The sequence below is a fragment of the Pinus tabuliformis genome, chromosome 8 (assembly GCF_031772625.1).
Source record: "Pinus tabuliformis cultivar Carrire ecotype Pingquan chromosome 8, CPIR1, whole genome shotgun sequence".
NCBI classification, from domain to species: Eukaryota; Viridiplantae; Streptophyta; class Pinopsida; order Pinales; family Pinaceae; genus Pinus; species Pinus tabuliformis.
In genome coordinates, this window is record NC_142294.1 from 681002662 (window position 1) to 681022336 (window position 19675).

Genomic DNA, 19675 nt, shown 5'->3' on the forward strand with positions numbered 1-19675 from the left:
CTAAGTGAACTATTCAAAAATCATGAGAAATTAGTCAGTTACGACTACCTCTCATGGAAATGGTCATACGTTTGAATGACTTACTTAACGCAGTTGAATCCCAAAAATGATATCTAAAAAAATTGTAAGTAAACATTTAACTTAGATCCCTGATTTTTAAATTAGTGAAGTATTTGAACTTCATTATTTTGACCCTACTGATATCTGCTAAAATCAAGCTTTCCTTTCAAAGGTCGTTCTGTATCCAAGAAGGAAATAATTCAGGAGCATAAATTTCTCTGTTTCACCAAATGAGGATGAGCACAGTAGTGTTGGACGGCAGTACAGTTCGAAAATTTGTTGAAGACAATGAGGCTTTCAACAAAACAATGGATGAGAAGTTCGTGGAGTTGGACGCGAACCAGGATGGGATCCTGTCACGCTCTGAGCTCCGGAAGGCCTTGGAGAGCTTCCGCCTGCTGGAGTCCGAAATGGGCATGGAAGTCAGCACCACCCCGCAAGAGCTCAACGCCCTTTACGACTCTGTCTTCGATGGATTCGATACAGACCAATTAGCCATGGCTTCCTATGCCAAGGTGATGGTGAAGTTTCTGGTGAGCTCTGAAGTCCTGACTGATTACATGAAGGGTAGACACAGGTGTTTTCAGGGAAAAATCAAAGTCAAGGCCAATCATTAAACCCCATGGAAAAAACGGATTATTGAGTCAACCTAACAGAGTCTCTGCTGCAATACCGCTTCCACAAGGACATTCTAGATACTTTATTGTGAAGAGCAGCAATTTCATGAAGATAAGATATGGAAAAAAAACACTGATATAGGACACAAAATCGATGGCAGGTTATACTCGTATCAGCGCGTGAACCCAAAAAAAAAATTAATGAAAATAGCCAGCAAGTCGTTACTTCAAATCCTAGTGATACAGGTAAACAGGATATAAGCCACCCTCAAACAGGTAAATACGGTTACCTGCCGCAAACTCACGAGGAAGTGCACAGTTCTCTGCCTGTGTTTTACTAACTAAAATTTTACTAACTAAATTTTAAAGTCATAAGGTCCCGAAGGGTTTGAACTTGTTCTGATACCATATGTAACAGTCCAGAAATAAATATCTAATTAACTGTCCTAATTAGCATTAAATTTAAATCAGAGTGGCACTTACCTGTGGTAGAAGTAGGCTTACCGTAACAAGGTTTTGGAGACGACTCTCCACCCAACCGTAGGCTCAATTGTGCAACGTCTTGCTACAACTGGCCACCCCCGAGCCCTCAATCAACATACTATTGCCAGTGACTCCTAGGTCTTAGTATACCATTCTCCCAAGAGAATGAAAGACAGAATCTCGGAAAGATGGAATGCAAGAATGCCTCTCATCTTCCTCACCATCTATTAAATAGAACAACATTGGAAGGGGAACCACATGCACACACTCCATGTGTCTACATGCAACTTTCTTTTGATTTTTAGCTTTCTTGTTTTATTTCTTTACTTTTCTTTTGATTTTTAGCTTTCTTGTTTTATTTCCTTCTTTTTGATAGTTTTCTTGTTTTATTTCTATTTATTCTTATTTAGAGTTATAATATGGTTATTACTATTTTTATTTTTATTTATTTTCTTGTATATATTTTTAATATCATTTATTATTTAACATTTATGATTTATTCTCTTTATTATTAAGTGATTTATTTATTATTATTAATTATTATTTTATTATTTATTATTTATTATTATATTATTATTTATTATTTATTATTAAGGGGAGGGATATTACACTCTTCTTGATAATTGCTTGTGATGCTCTTTTTCTTCTTAATCTTATATTCAATCCTTCGTTAGCTTATTAATGTGTTCTTTCATCAAGACATTTACCAATATGTAATAATAAAAGAGACAAGTGACACAAAATATAGGCTTCTGGCCAAAACCTCTCACCACTTGAGAGGAAAACCCGATCAAAATTCTTCTTCTTAGATCTTCAATTGATAAGTACCAAGACCATGACACAAACCCTTGACTCTTGTATCCTTCCAAGAACCTTGTCACCAACCTAGATACTCTGCCTCTTCCTTTGCTCTGCCTTTCTCACACTGCTTCCCTTGGCTCCTTCTAGAGAACTTGGTCTCTATCCTTCTTACTGCTTCTCTTCAACTTTCCCTAGAGAATCTCGGTCTCTAGGTCTTTTCTGGATTCCTCTAGAAAGACTCAGTCTCTAGGTCTCTACTTCGACCTCCCAAAAGGTTCCTTCTTTTGCTGCCCTAACTTTGCACTGCCCTAGAAGAAAGTATTTTCGCTGGCCTTGAAGAAACCCTAATTTTGTATTTCCCAGAAGAATCCTCTCTCTTTCTTCGCACTTCTCCTTCTCTTCCTTCTTCGTACTGCTGCTTCTCTTCCTTCTTTCGCACTTCTTCTTGTCTCAAGTAAGTCGAGTTTCTTGTCTTCAAATGGAGGATGAGTTAGGCTATATATACACCTCCTTCGCTGCCCTTTAGGCCGACTTGATCTGGCCGCTTCCTCATCGTTTGTAGGCCAACTTGAAGAGGTTTGGTGACAAGCTCTTGGAGGATACTTGACATAGATAATATTGACCTTTTACAAAGTGTAACATGACTTCATTTACACGACAATGACTCTTACATTTTATGACTAGATGACAAATAAATCCTAAAGACTCTCAATTGGAGTCCCGACTCAAAAACAAAAACCATTGCTGATGAAACCCATGAAGAAAGTCAATAAAATAATTTCATTTTTCTTTATTTACATCTTATTTCATAAAATCATATTTACATGTCATTATGAAGAGCGAACCTAGTTACACTTATCAACAAATCCCAGATTTAAGTTAAGAGTTCTTTTCGGCAAGTATGTGGCTTTTATGAGATTATTATCAAGTGTATTTATTCCCAAAACTTCCACATCTAAAATCTAGTCTTTGTTGAGAAATCAATGCTTATAGGGATTAGGGTTTGATTCCTTTTTCTTGATAATTACTTGTGAATTATGTTGGCTTCTTTTACTTCTTTATTAGTTTATTTTTCATCAAGCAATTACCAAATTTTATATATGTGAAGACCACAAGAACAAGAGACACAAGATGTAGGTGCTCGTCTAGGGGAAAACCCCTTCAAGGGGAAAACCAAGTCCAACTCTTCCACTAGTAGATTCAAATCAATATGAGACAATCCAAGACCTCTTAGACCTAGAAAAATACCTCCTCCAAACACCAAGTCAACCCTTCCCTTCGATAGATGATCCCTGTCAAAGTCTCCAAGTGACAACTTTAATCCAGAATTTCGGCCCCCAACAATAGAATTTCAGACCTGCAGTAGACAAAATTTTTTGGCCCCAACAATTGCCCAGAAACTTTGCACGTGTGAGAGATAGATAGCCCAAAAACTCAAATTAGGTCTTCCCAACTTCTTTTGTCCTTCTCTAGCTACTTTGCTCTCTTCTTCTGCTTCTTTTCCTTGAAGATCGAACTTGTTGAGTGAGTGCTCCAAATATGTCGAACTACCTGTATATATATATATATATATATATATATATATATATATATAGGCTTTCTGCTGGGTCAAATTTCCCTAATTTAGGCTAACTTCATGGGGACATGGCCAACTTGGTGTGGAGGTGACAAATAACCTTTTTGACTTAAAAACAATTCTTTTTACATGATACAAAAACCAAAGAAGGCTCTAATAAAAATTACAATGACTCAAGACAAAACCTAGAAGCCTTCAATGGAGGCTTTGACCTAGAAAACATTGACCCAAGTATGAAACCCATGCTTTAATAAGTCATTTTCTTTAATAATAAAATTTCTTTTGACAAGTGCAATTATGAAGACCAATGCTAGTTACATTCTTCAGCACTCCCTCTTAACTAGGGAGGTATTCATAATTACATACATACAAGAGTACATGGAAGATCTCAAAATGAAATGAACTATGAAAAATTCTAGCACACGCAGTGCTACAGATTAGATATTTGACCAAGGTACTCTAATTGGGTGGGAATAAGGAGGATTCAAGCTTTATCCACTCTAGGCACCATCAGGCTTTTAAGCTCTACCACCAACCTATGGATCTATGTGCGTATCTGTTGTAGCGGCTACAACCACCCTCCAAAATTTTGCCTTAGCTTCGTTTTGGAGCCTCCTTACCAACATTTCATAGCAGCATGTCTTGCCTTGTCAAGTACACAGGCTTCAGTGATTTTCTTATAGAATGACAACCTATCCATCAAAACTTGTTGCATCCCCCTCACAAGTTGTTTCACCGGACTTGGCTCAGTTGCAGGTTGAGTAGCTACCTCAAGAAATTGCGCAATTCTGGAGGGGAATCGATCTTCCCCCCAGAAATTGTGCAATTTTGTCTAGCAGCCTGCTGGGCTCCAAAATTGCGCAAATCTACCTGTCAGTGTTCATTGGAAAAATTGCACAATTCCTCCCAGCAGGACTGCTCAACTCAAAAATTGCGCAATTTTGGGCAGAAGTCAACTGCTCTGCCCAGAAATTGCATAATCCCTTTGGGTAGCGACCCCAACTCCCTCCCAGAAATGCACATTTTTTCCTCCCAACTGAGTAGACTGTTGCATGTGCATTTGAGTTGATCGGTTCCCTCCAGGACCTAGCAAAACTGATTTGAATGCATGCGCTGCTTCTCCTAAGGTAGCATGCAAAGGTATCCCTTGATCCAGGGATATGCTTTTAGCAGCTAGAGGTTGCATGCAAGGATCATTTCAGAAACCTCCCCACCAAGTGTCGCTCTTCGTAGATTTGTGGCATGCGTGTCACATCTTCAATTTTATCAAAACTCATGAACCGGACGCTGCAGAGCTCATTCTTCACATCGACCTTGTAGCTTTGACATCCCACATTGCATCTAGGAGTCATCGACACATTCAACTCAGTGGTTTTGGGGTAAGCCTTCCTTTCATGTCTTGTGTTGCATTTTTGTCGCTTTTTGTGTTTTGCTTTGTGTGATTGTTGTCTGCTTGATTTCAGTGAGCACTTGCTATCATTTTGATGCATGTTAGCTTGTAGAAGCACCGTTTCAGTTTTCGTTCGCATCTCACTGTTGTTGCATGCATGACACTGTTTTGCATGGATGGTCGCCGTTGCGGTGACTCACTTCACACACATGCATGCTTTCCCTTTTTTTGAATCATGTGCTTGTTGTTTGCATGAATCACCATTCACTCTTGTTTGTACTCATCTCATCATGCATTCACACTTCTCATGTTTTCAATCGCCCGTCGGCCAGACTGGGCTGCCTTGGCCTGGACCGTGCCTTGTCCGGCTAACACTGCACATTTTCGGAAGCGAAGGTTCTGCCTTCCCTCCAGAAATCGTGCAAGGCTAGCCAGGCACTGACCTCTAGGCATGCATTGCACAATTATTGGAGGTAGTGTCCTGTTGGCCCCAGAAACTGCACAATGTAGTTTGTTGGTTGCATGTCACTACTGATTGAAATTGCGCATTGCGTAGTTTCAGTCCTCAGCAGGTGAGGCTGGACTCTGCATTGCGTAGTTCCAGCTGTCAATCAGCCTCCTGATAGCTCGGATTGTGCCTTGTGCAGTTTTGGCAGTCAGTCTCCTGACCTCCCGGAGGAAATTGCGCAACCTTTATGATCAGTCACACAAGTATGTTGCAAGTCAGTTCTCAAGTTCGTTTTGGTTTTCGATTGACATATTGCTGAGAGGCAGATGAACACCTGCGATACCTGGAGACATGGAAACACACCGTTCAGAGCAGAGCACACTTGGGGATGCAGTCGATCAAGTGTTTATGAACTTGCCTACCACGAAGACATCAAGTTGTTCGTAGACAAGGACATCAAGATATGACGGCAACAACATCACAACAAGCAACACTATCAACAGAAGCTAAAGGCAACATACCAGATGCAACGAACGAAAGAGGAAGGATGTTGACAACACAGAGGTAGAACAAAGTTGCATGCTCAAGCAGATCCACTTGTGATGAAAGCAACTTTGGAGACTGAGGCTATGAGGTGACGATGCGACATGAAGATCGTGCGAAGACGGAGAACGGAATAGAGAAGGAGTTGCATGTGCTGAGGCAGCAACTCAAGGAAGAATAGGAACTACATAGACGAAAGAATGAGTTGCAGCAGGAACAAGTAGAGCAAGGGGCGCACCATGCACTCACGGATGAAACTGCGCCTGTACAAGTTATAGATCTATCCCAGTAGCTAGAACGGTGTAGACAAGGTGAGAAGTGTTGTTGATTGCATGCAGGGGAATGAAGCATCATGCATGTCATTGTGTGAATGCATGCGATCCCACCCATTTGACACACTCACTAAGGCGAATACAAGAAGCAAGTTCGTCTGGAGCTGAACATGTACTTGGACAAGTTGATGTGCACAACACATGCTTGGAGAGCAGCGTAGACACTATGCATCAACATGTTGCTGATCTAGTCGCACCAAGACAACCATGTGCATGTTATCGGACGAGTTGGACAGAGGAGCCATATCAGTGCACCCGGATGCAACGAAGGCAAGAGTTTGCTTCAGCAAGATGTCACCATTGAGCGCACGGACACCATCACGAACAACCAAGTTTGGCATCAACTCACCACCTTTGACCATCACAAGCATGTCAAAGAGTTGGTCTCGCCACAACGGTCCGAGTGTCAGTGATGTCTTGCATGGCTTGCTCAAGCCATTTTGTCTCACATGGGCACATGTGCATTGTAATGTAACATATTTTCAAGTGGAAGTTCAAGTGTCGATAGTTGAATGTAACAATCATAGAGTAGTTGAAGAGTCATGAGGATAGATGAACGGTCTCAAAGGGGAATGTCAGCGGTCACCCCACCCTTTGCTATAAATAGTACCTCATAACTCATTGTATAGGCTTTTGGTTAGCCAAGCTTTGATAGGACTATCTTAGAGAAAGCTTGGACAATATTGTAACGCGCCTTGGCTTCTCCACTACGCAGAGCTAGTATATCTCTTTGGAGGAGCAGGCGGTTGTGGCTGTAACGTTCCACTATTGGAACTAGCGCGTGTACATGGACGTGTTATATGACTGGAAATTACACTTCTTAATATAATATCGCATCCGGTAGGGGCAATCGGCCATCAGTGATGGTATAGGCACGACTTATAAAAGACGTCCAGAAAGTTGCGATTGCGATTGAGATAGTGACATGGCATGTGGGACCTCCCTGTTGGTACAACCTCTCCTATGAAATCCTCCGTAAATAATGAAGTCTATTGTATGAATATTATTAAAGAAAAAAAAGAGCCTCTCTGATATTTTTTAATATGCAACACTATTTTAATTCGACCTCTCTTCTAAATTTACGTGTCCTGTGAGTATTGGAACACTCGAATAGACAGAGGAAGCCATGGATTGGGAAGCCGAAGAATCAAGCCAGTGTAGATGGATGAGCGAGCGCAGAGGAAGCTAAAGCGACCAGAGGAGGGAAGCCAAAAGGTCGAGCGAGCGTTGAGGAAGCCAAAGCTCAAGTGAGCAAGGGGGAAGCCAAAGGTCAGGTGTATCAGTATAAGAAAACAGAGAAATGCCTTTATGAGTGGTTGTTGGCGAACTGGAAGAAAGGAAGAAGCAGTAGGTCCAGTAGGACAGGAGGAAGCCGAAGGTCCAACAGGACAGGTGGAAGCCAAAGGTCCAGTAGGACAGGAGGAAGCTGAAGGACGAGCAACTCTGTTGAAGCTTAGAGCAGTGTTGGGTTAATCAGGTACATTACACAACCTGAAGAACAATTTTGTGAAGGGATAAATAAAGTTTCATCTAACATAGATTGAAGGGAACAGTAACCAGCACCAGCATTGAAGCGTATGTGAATTTGTTTTCTGGGAAGTAAGAGATAGCTAGAACAGTGAGAAGCAGTCACGCCTGAAACATTTACAGTGACAATGAGAACAAAGGCCTGAAACTGAGAGTTGATTCTTGTGCAGAGCTTAGTGCAGTTAATTGTAGACACGCTAAAGTTGTGTGGAGACATTATTGGAGATCATGATGGATATTTGATATCATCATGAGATAACTTTTTGCAGACTCTGTGTGGACAGTATGAAGAGTTGTAAAGACTCCTTCATATGAAGACTGGTTGTCATTGATGCTGTAGCATGGAGACTACAGTGAAGCTGTAAACTGGCAGAGGGTTGGAGCCCTTGGGGTTGGTGCCTCAGAAGTTGGAAGGATTGGTGTCCTTGGAGTTGGTGCTCCTATATCCAAGGTTGGTGCCTTGACAACAGAGGGTTAGAGCCCTTGAGGTTGGTGCCTCAGAACTGAAAGGATTGGTGTCCTAGGAGTTGGTGCTCCTAAGTCCAAGGTTGGTGCCTTGACAAAACAAAGTTGGTGCTCTAAAGGTTGGAGCCTCACAAAAGTCCAAGTTGGTGCTTGGCAACAGATTGGAACCATATATATATATATATTGTATCTATTTTATTGCAAAGATTATATTAATAAAAGAATTTATTCTTGTTGTTCATCTTGTGTTCTGAATATAAATGTTTTGACTGGAAAAAATAACAATTGGAAAAGAAACACCGATTCACCCCCCCCTCAGTATTTCCAACAATTGGTATGAGAGCCGGTACCTTCATTCAAAGCCTAACAGCTTGAAGGTTGATCTTTAGAACACAAATGGCGAAGTCAAGGAAGAAAGTCTCCAATCCTCCTAAGGATGTGTCTCCCTCTATCACTAAAATAGAAGGCAATCAATTTGAGGAGGCTCCATGGTTCAATGGGAACTTTAATATATGGGAAGCAAGAATGAGGAATTTCTTAAAGACTCAAGGAATTGAAATCTGGAAAGCAGTGATTGTTGATAGCATGATGGATGGAGAATCCAAGGAGTACAATGCAAAAGCAATAAAGGCAATCTTGAATGGGCTACTTGATTCTATAAAGAACAATTTAGGAAAATGTTTGTCAGCAATGGGTATATGGGACAAACTCCATGACCTTCACTCAAAAGGAGCACTGACCATGACCATCAGTCAAGAAGATGATGGAAATCAAGAAGGAAATCCAGAACCCATCACAGAAGCTGAAAATGAGAATGATGATATCAAGGCTAAAGAAGATCTAGAAATGAAAAGAATGAAAAAGATTTTGCAGAAGATCTCCTCACTCAACTTATGGTTGCCATGGAAGAGATTATAAATTTGAAAAAGGAAAGCGAGGAACTTAAGAAGAAAGCACTAGATGGTGACCAAGACCAAACAAGGAAGAAAGTTGACCTTGTCAAGCTTCAAGTACAAGAAAGGGATGAAGAGCTTGCCAAGCTTAAGAACGAATTTTATCAAAGCAAAAGAAAGCAGCATGAAGAAGTCATATCCATGACAAATCAATTGGATAAAGCAAAGAAATGGGAAGATACCTTGTCAAGTCAACTTGAATAAAGGCACAAGAGCTTGAACAAACTTGAAGAAAAGATTGGTCAGTACAAGGTAGAGGTCTCCTCTCTCAAATCTCAACTACAAGAAGCAAGAAAGTTAGCACAAGGAGCTGAGAAGACAATGGAAGCATTGGCAATCATAGAAGAATAGGTTGATGAAGCAGAAAAGGAGAGAAACACCATGATATGTCAACTAAAAGCAAAGGATGAAGAAATTTTCAAATTAAAATCTAACATCAAACTTCTCAAGGGCGAAACATGTAAAGCTACAAGGATCAAGGAAGAAATGGAGAGCAGTCTAGAAAAGGAAAATGAAGAAATCTTCAAAATGAAGTCAGATATCATCTCCCTTAAAATAGAAGCAAATGAAGTTGCTCATATCAAGGAAGAAACTGAGAAACAACTTGCTAAGAAGAATAATGATTGTGAAAGATTGGAAGAAGAGATTGTCTTCCTCAGGAAAAAGGTTGAAGGGATGGACAAAACCTTGAAGAGCTCTCAAGCCTTGGATGACATGCTCAGCCATCAAAGATGTCCATTTGATAAATCAGGTCTCGGGTATGCAGGTGAATCCTCAAACAAGAATGATAATGCTTCAAACAAAAGGGATGTGAAGAAGCCAGAAAGAAATGGTGATGTTGCCAGTTCCAACAAAGGCAAGGAGAAAAATCAAGGCAACAATGGAAGAAATCCTGCTGCAAGAAGAAATGTAGATAATGTCAAGGATGCTAGAAGCAATGGTTATCATCAAAGGATCTCAATACAGAAAGACTTCAGAAGTACATCAAGGAAATCTCCATCTCCTAGGTACCAAAGTTTATTTCTTGGTTATTGTTATTCTTGTACAAACTTTGGTCACATGGCAAAAGATTGTAAAGCATATCATAAAGATAGATGTTATGGTCCCCAACCATATCATAAAGATAGATATTATGGTCCCCAACAATCTCCAAGGAACAATTTTGCAGGAAGAAATCATGAATTCTTATTCATGAACAATGTAGAATGCTTCAAGTGTCATAACATTGGTCATATGGCACGTGATTGTAACTTAACTTGGGCTCTTACACAAGCTAGAACCATGCAAAAGAAGAAAGTTACACAAGTATGGAGAAGGAAGCAAATACAATCCGAAAACCCCTTGACCTCTCCAGCCAACAACACATGTTGTTGACCTAATCTTCAACAATCTGAGCATTTGATAGGAAGATTCTGCCAAAAGAGATGATGCATACAGTTAGGGGGAGCCTGTGATTCTTGATCATTATCGTAGAAGCTATTAGTGAAAGGGTCCTTATGAAATCCTTGTTGAGCTATATTAACAATCATTCATTGATAAAGATCATTTCTTAGGAGCACTCCATTGAAGAACTTGACCTCTCAACTATTCTTTAGACTGGTGTTGAAGATGTTTTCCACTTGATCACTAAGTAGAAATCGGAACAACAGAGAATGTCATCTAATACTAGAGAAATAGGGGAAATAACCATGTTGCTGTTATTACATAAGTTTATGCCTCAACTCAGGGATTGAATGTGAGAACAGGTAAATTATGGACACAAATAAAGGCAACCTTCAAACAAACAGATACATCTGGGAATGAAGTATGAAGCAAGAGCAGTTGGCAGCATCTAATAAAACTGAAGCATTGTTGAAGCCATGATAAAGTAGTTCTGAGACATGAAGAGGGGATAATGTGCTAGCTGCAACAATCCTTCTATCTTGAGTAAAAAGAAGATCAGTATGACAGTGGGAATAACAAACCCATGAAGATCTACTATTCATGAGGAAGAGTAGCAGTTCGATAGGGGGAGTCCTTGTGCACTCGTTTGCCATTGATGTCAAAGGGGGAGAGAAGAAGAATATTGCCATCAATAACAAAGGGGGAGATTGTTAATCTAGGTTATCATTGATGTCAATATGGCAATATTCTAGACAGTAAACAATGATGTGAAGCCAAGTAGAGTAGATCCATGAAGCAATAAGAGTATGTCAATATGGCAATATTCTAGGATACTAAATGATGATATGAAGCCAAGGAGAAGTAGAGCAGATCCATGAAGAAACAGGAGCAAGAAGCCATGAGGAGAAACCAGAGGAAAGCCAAGTTAGTGTAAGAGCGGGATATTGAGGAGGAGCCATATCGAGAGTATCGCATGTAATATATGCCAAAGAAGAACTGCAGAGTATCAGAGGAGTTAACAGAGGAGCCATATCAGACCAGAGAAGAGCAGAAAATCAAGGGAGCTGAGATGATTAGATTTTGAGCGAGAAGCAAGAGGTTGAGTGTTAGAGGGGGTTTGAGACAGAGGTCAATTTATTGCTATAATTGAGCCGAGAGGGCAAGACTCGTGCCTGGTGTGGACTCTCGTTACTCTGTGTATCCGCGTTCAACAGTTAACTGGGTATTTCTTTGTATTCCCACTGAATGGATTGATGGCGATCCAATATTAAGTGAATGAATCGATATGTGAATGTCGTGTGTTAAACGGAGTGTGGCAGAAACCGTGGTTTTAACATAGATTCCATCAAAAGCAAGTGAGATTAAGTGAAGGATGAAACAAACGGAGAGTGCACAGGATCCGTTGGATCTCATAGATCAACGGTCATCACATGGTGGAAGAGCGTGGAAGATAATTAGGGAAGAGGTGGTTTCTCAAAATGATAAGTGGTATTTCGGGTGGACAAAAAGCCGTAAGTTGTACTGAAGGGTAGTCACCTGATTCCATTAACCGTTTGACACGTAGCAGTTAAGGAGAGAGAAAAACCGCTTTGTCGGGCGGGGATTCTCCGTGCTTGTGTCTCACCTGTCTCACCCGAAATCGTTTTGGATTGTTAGATCAAGCGGATCCAGATCAATGGTCACAAAGTGTCGAGCAAGTTGATTGATCAAGAAAAGGCATCAACGATTGATCTGATGGAAGGAGATCAATGATGGAGATCGAGCGGACTGGTTGGTGATCAGGCTAAGCGACAACCGTTGGATCGAGCGCTAGATTGACAGTTGCGATTTAATTGCTAATCATAGTTATGAAGGGATGTCACCCCCGAAACCTCCGATTGTGATAATACATGTAGACCTACGGCTCCATTGTAAACCACCTATTGAAATATCACATCTGCGATATCAAAAGCCTCTTGTAAAGCCTTGCCACATTGAAATCGCCGATTGCGATAATAATGTGGACTCGAATGCACCATTTAACCTGACTAAATGTAATATCGCATCCGCGATGTATCGCTAGTCTCTAAGGGATGTCAAACTGCTGATTGCGATAAGGCTGTGGACTCGACGAACTTATTAAAAGCAGTTTAATATAATATCACATCCAGTAGGGGCAATCTGCCATCGGCGATGGTATAGGCACGACTTATAAAAGACCTCCAGAAAGTTGCGATTGCGATTGAGATAGTGACGTGGCATGTGGGACCTCCCTGTTGGTACAGCCTCTCCTACGAAATCCTCCATAAATAATGAAGTCTATTGTATGAATATTATTAAAGAAAATAAAGAGCCTCTCTGATATTTTTTAATATGCAACACTATTGTAATTCGACCTCTCTACTGAATTTACGTGTCCTGTGAGTATTGGAGCACTCGAATAGATAGAGGAAACCATGGACCGGGAAGCCGAAGAATCAAGCGTGCGTAGATGGACAAGCGGGCGCAGAGGAAGCTAAAGCGACCAGAGGAGGGAAGCCAAAAGGTCGAGCGGGCGTTGAGGAAGCTGAAGCTCAAGCGAGCAAGGGGGAAGCCAAAGGTCAGGCATATCAGTATAAGAAAACAAAGAATTGTCTTTATGAGTGGTTGTTGGCGAACTGGAAGAAAGGAAGAAGCGGTAGGTCTAGCAGGACAGGAGGAAGTCGAAGGTCCAATAAGACAGGAGGAAGCCGAAGGTCCAGCAAGATAGGAGGAAGCCGAAGGACGAGCAACTCTGTTGATTGGATTCACCTTTGAAAAGCTCAAACCAGTGCTGGGTTAATCAGGTACATAATGCAACTGAAGAACAATTCTGTGAAGGGATAAATAAAGTTTCATCTAACATAGGTTGAAGGGAACAATAACCAGCACCAGCATTGAAGCGTATGTGAATTTGTTTTCTGGGATGTAAGAGATAGCTAGAACAGTGAGAAGCAATCACGCTTGAAACATTTACAGTGATAGTGAGAACAAAGGCCTGAAACTAAGAGTTGATTCTTGTGCAGAGCTTAGTGCAGTTAATTGTAGACACACTAAAGTTGTGTGGAGACATTATTGGAGATCATGATGGCTATTTGATATCATCATTAGATAACTTTTTGCAGACTCTGTGTGGACAGTATGAAGAGTTGTAAAGACTCCTTCATATGAAGACTGGTGGTTATTGATGTTGTAGCATGGAGACTATAGTGAAGCTGTAAACTGGCAGAGGGTTGGAGCCATTGGGGTTGGTGCCTCAAAAGTTGGAAGGATTGATGTCCTTGGAGTTGGTGCTCCTATATCCAAGGTTGGTGCCTTGACAGCAGAGGGTTAGAGCCCTTGAGGTTGGTGCCTCAGAACTGAAAGGATTGGTGTCCTGGGAGTTGGTGCTCCTAAGTCCAAGATTGGTGCCTTGACAAAATAGAGTTGGTGCTCTGAAGGTTGGATCCTCACAAAAGTCCAAGTTGGTGCTTGGCAATAGATTGGAACCATATATATATTATATCTATTTTATTGCAAAGATTATATTAATAAAATCATTTATTCTTGTTGTTCATCTTGTGTTCTGAATATAAATGTTTTGACTGGAAAAAATAACAATTGGAAAAGAAACACTGATTTACCCCCCCTCTCAGTATTTCCAACAACAACATCACTGACATATTCATGAGAGCAAGATTGATGCACCATATCTCTATCTTTATTTAGTTCATTGTTGCTTACCGAGATCATCATTATGTAGATCGGGTTTCTATGATGAGACATGTATATAGATATATACATGTGACCACTGCATCCAAGTCCTCATGTTAATCCTTCATGCTTATGATTTCACCTTGATGTACATTAAGATCCTTCCTTTATATTGAGACTGTGACCATCCTTGTTACCATGACTATGAAAAAATAGAGAGCTTCATCCAGTATGTGCCTATGTACAGATATTATCCTTGGCTTTGTCATGTTGTGCAGACACTACTATGATATTTATGTCGAGAGTGTGTACTCTTGTAATTTGCATCCGATAACTATAGACCCTTTCTTCAACCGAGATTCTATAATAAAGACTTCTTCCGAGATTCTTGTAACCTTTAACTTGATCGAGATTTTTGAGATGAATGCGAGGGTATTCACTATAGTTATCATCGTGACTGCACCTTATTGCCTTCTCTGATGCCACAGAGTAATACAAGATTTTGCACCTCTGAAGTTGCAGAGATGTCTGAAAATGTCTAACTGTAATTTTGAACTTTACACACCTATTTATAGTGGTTTGAACCTATATTTGAGCCGACATGACCAAGTGAACCGTTGTGTCATTTATATGAGTTGACGTGTCATCTTTTAGTTGTTTAATTCATTGTTGCAAGCTGACATGACGTTCTCTTCATTGTTTTGTTTGTAGTTTTCTTTGTTGAAGAATGGTGCTTGTCTTGGAGGGCTTCTTGACACTAGGTTGACCCATGTATATGACATAAATGCTCATAAAGATCTCTTTAACATAATATTGACTCTTTAACTTTCCTAGACCTATGGAATGAGCAAGAAATCATTCATATAATTATATAAAAATAATATTTCTTTTTTCTTGACAAGTACAAAGATCAAAATTGACAAATACCGAACCTAGTTACACTTTTCTTCAACACTCCCTCTTAACTAGGGAGGTATTTACAATGGTACTTGGTTACTCTCAATTTGAAGAATTTCTCATAAGAAGAATCGGATTGGTAATCCCATTTGTATAGCATCATATCAATCAACATTGTCATAGTGCAAGGCGTTGACTAACAACTCCATCTCTCCATGAGACCATGAGCTACAATGCTGGTGAGACCAATGATTTATAGACACCTTCATCATTGTCTCTCAAGGTACATACCCACCTGATTGTTCATTGAGTATGACCTTCTAAGAATATTCTTATCTTGGGTTCTCAACCCTCAAAGAATATTGATCCTCTTGCCTACTCTTATCTTGGATGTCCTACACATCCTCAAAGAGTATCGGATGCCAGATGATTACCCAATCCTCCCATTCTTTCTTCCCAAGTGAAGACAAGAATGTTGTGTCTATCATGTGTCTACATTTCCATTCATGGCCTTCATCTAGACTTATAGATGTTAGTCTCGGTCTAGTGCATGACACATGACATGGAAAAAACACAATTGTCACTCCTTTGTAATCAAGGGTGATCTTAATTCAAACTCCCTCTTGGTCAAGGACCTGTCAGAGCTCCCTCTTAGCTAGGGACTCTTCTATATATCATCAACTTTTTCTTCGTGGGTCCTTCAGCTGCTTGATCAACTTCTCTCCTTGATGTCATGAAATTTAGTTGAGCTTCTTCCTTGTAGGGCAACAACCATTGATCTCTTTCCTTCTTATTCCGTCATGTTATTCCTTTCTTCATGGAAAGTGGCCTTCTTGGTACATATTTGGAACATTCTTCATATGGCTACTTCTTTTCTCTCCATGTTTCTTTCATGAGTTTCCATTCATCGCATGAATGTTGCTTGCAGTTGTACTTACAAGTCTTGTTCTAGTAGACCTGCATGAACTCATCCATATATTATTCAAGAAATTAAAACTTTATATTAAATTAAATCATACCTTACGAGATGGCTCTTCATCATGACATCTTATTGTCGGTATCAACATCCTGCATACATGTTGTCACATCTCCCAAAAATATCCATTATCAAGGGTCTTCATTATTTTCAGACTTTTATCAGAGTCTTCATATCTTTCTGGGAGATTTCCTAGTCAAATTTTCTTGGTCTTTTGGATGTTGATTGCCTTCATCATGGTTGCATATCTCACGACCTCTTGCTTCCTCACACATTCCATAACTTTCAATCAGAGTTTCTTTATTGTAGTCAATCACCTCATACTTCATATGAGGACATTATCTTGATTTCATCTAGTGTGACTTATGCCTTCCTGCATCTTTTCAGAGGAAGAAATCGTTTTTCTCTTGTTCGTGCTTCTCAACATAGAAGCAATGATCCATATTACTTGCAACCATATGACATTATAATATTAAACACAAGCATACATACCTTGTTTTACCTTGAGGTCATCGAGGCTTCTTACAACAACTTCCTTGATTGAATAGATTTTCAATCCTTTGATCTGCTTCATGTCATCACATCATTATCTCAAGGATTCCATAAGTTGGAGTTCCTATTGAAACACTTGCTTCCTCTCTAGACTTTTGAACCCTACGATGAGGATTCCATCAAAGAATTTTGAGGACCTTGTATGTCCCCAACTAGCAGATGTTTCCTTTTTGACTTGATGTATGATGAGCCTTGTCCTAGATGACTTATTCCTTTCCTTCAATGCCCACTGAGGTTCCCAAGAGCTATATCCTTCATGTTTGTCTATCATGAATTTTGTCCTTCATGATTCACATGGTGATGCCACGAGCTCTTGTTTCTAATGCTTTCATGATGCCACGATGCATCTTATTATCGTTGTCATATCTTATAATAGAAGCTTATGATAGGACCCTTTTGTGAGGGATACCATCTTACTCATGAGAGATTTGTTACTCCCTCTTTCCATGGCCCTTTTCTTCAGCTTCCTCCATATGTCTAGTGATATGAGCTTCCATAATTTTAGCTATACCTATTCTTCCTTGTTTGAGGACCAAACTTCCCTTTCCTTTCTGCACATGATTGAGTTCTTTTTAACCTTCAATATTTTTGCTATCAACTTGTCTTCCTCTATCTGGCATAGAGACCAAAAATTGTTGAATAAGGTAACCTTCTTGTTCATGGACATTTGTTACCTTGATTGTTAGTGCATTATGGTTATCTTCCTTTCTATGTCTTTTAGATGGAAGATATCCTACATCCTTTGATACCCTTTACTTTCATGTAGATCGGGTTTCATGTGAACTTCTTCATTGCACCTTAATAGAATGAGTTTATCATCTACATCACTTTGATGTCTCCAATTTTGCTATGTGAGGGAATCTTTCATAAATATCCCTTTCTATAAATTCAGAGGATACCTTTTGATGACTTCAGCTACTTAGAGGACTATGTTTATTCTCCTTCTTCATGCAAGGAATCTTGATAAGCCATCCAATTCATAGATGTCCTTGCAATCATGAAGTTATTTAACCAAACTTGAATATAGAATAAAAAGATACTTACTTTTCATGTGAAGATGAAATCTTCACCTTGATGCTTTCTTGAATGATCTCCTTCAATGATATTCTTGCTTGAGTTGCCTGGTACAATAGAGTTCTAGAACCTTCCTTGAGACTTCCTTGCATTGTTCAGCACCAACACTACCACCTTTTATGATATGTCGAGATTATTTGATTCCTTGACTGTGAGGGTATGGAATCGAAATCAAGAATTTTGAGAGCACTGTCATGATGCCCACCCGAGATGTGGCATTGTGTTCTCCTTCTAAAGTGATATTGCTATAATGTATGTTGTCACTGTATATCTTTGTAACCTTGTTGCAATGCTCCTTGCTGGAGTAGAACCTAGCATGAGCAAAGATCTTTGTGGCCTTCGAGCATTGTTCAATACCAATCATCAAAACTACTTACGTCATTAAGATTGCTGTGGTGACATGGGCTATAATGACACCCAAATTTTGAGGCTAGCACCGAGACTGTGAAAGGTACTATGTTTTCCTTTCGTTGTAGTGTAGATTAGAATTGCTTCTCGGATTTTCGACCTTCTCCAAGATGATAATCTTTGACTTGGAGTTATCTTTCTTTGTAGTCATATTGATAAGGTTCTTGGTGACCTTTTTGATGATGACTGTGGAGAAAAAGTTCTTTGCTGATGTAGACTACTTGTTGTAGACTTGATCCTTTATTCTTGACAAAACCCTTAACCTTACTTTGATGCCCTTCTTGAGGACTGATCCTTGTATATCTCTTTTGCTACCCTTCCTTTGACTTTTGCACCTTAGCTCTGATACCATGTTGAAGAATCTAGAGCACAGGGTTAATGAGATTCTTCTTTTCATGATAACTATTAATGCTTAGCTTGTTAACATTAGTGTGTCTTCTTTTATTCATTAAATAGCTACCATAACAAAGAGACAAGAACACAATAAGTTGGCATTCTGCCAGGGCCAAAACCTCTCCCTCTTGGAGAGGAAAACCCACATAAAACTCTTCTTATAGAGATTCCAATTGACGAACACCAAGAACATGACCCTTGACTAACTGAGCCACTCCAAGACCAAGCCACCAATCCTCTTCTTCATACTACTGAGATCATCGTCGTCTCTGCACCACCGAGACATCCATTATTGTTACAACATCACTAAGATATTCACAAGAGCAAGACTGTTGCACCATATCTCTATCTTTACTTAGTTCTTTGCTTCTTACCGAGATCACCATTAGTTCTTTGTTTCTTACTGAGATCATCATTATGTAGATGAGGTTTCTATGATGAGACATGTATATAGATATATAAATGTGACTATTGCATCGAATTCCTCATGTTAATCCTTCATGCTTATGATGACACCTTTGATGTACATTGAGATCCTTCCTTTATATTGAGACTATGATCATCCTTGTTACCATGACTATGACAACATAGAGAGATTCATCAAGTATGTGCCTGTGTACAAAGATTGTCCTCGTCTTTGTCATGCTGTGCATACACTATTGTGATATTTATGCCAAGAGTGTGTACTCTTGTAATCTGCATCCGAGAACTATAGACCCTTTCCTCAATTGAGATTCTATAATAAAAACTTCCTCCGAGATTCTTGTAACCTTTAACTTGATCGATATTTCTGAGATGAATGCGAGGGTATTCACTGTAGTTATCATCATGACTGCACCTTACTGCCTTCTCCAAAGCCACAAAGTAATGCGAGATTTTGCACCTCCGAAGTTGCAGAGATGTTCGAAAATGTCTAACTATAATTCTGAACTTTACACGCCTATTTATAGTGGTTTGACCCTGTATTTGAGCCGACATGAACAAGTGAACTATTGTGTCATTTATATGAGCCGACATGTCATCTTTTAGTTGTTTAATTCATTGTTGCAAGCTAACATGATGTTCTCTTCATTGTTTTGCTTGTAGTCTTCTTTGTTGAAGAATGGT

General features: G+C 39.8%; 2 protein-coding genes across 2 annotated transcripts in view; both read left to right on the plus strand.

The window, feature by feature from the left end:
• The window catches only part of LOC149237419 (MLO-like protein 9), a 291291-nt gene that overhangs the window by 132728 nt on the left and 138888 nt on the right, over window positions 1-19675 (plus strand). The window lies entirely within an intron of this gene.
• Window positions 148-737, plus strand: LOC149237421 (uncharacterized). Its single transcript, XM_089372650.1, has one exon. It carries the CDS (start codon window positions 291-293, stop codon window positions 675-677), a length of 387 nt encoding a protein of 128 aa, XP_089228776.1. The 5' UTR covers window positions 148-290; the 3' UTR covers window positions 678-737.

Excerpts from the sequence above, each read along its gene's own strand:
- LOC149237421 (XM_089372650.1), top strand. The coding sequence starts at position 291 with ATGAGGATGAGCACAGTAGTGTTGGACGGCAGTACAGTTCGAAAATTT.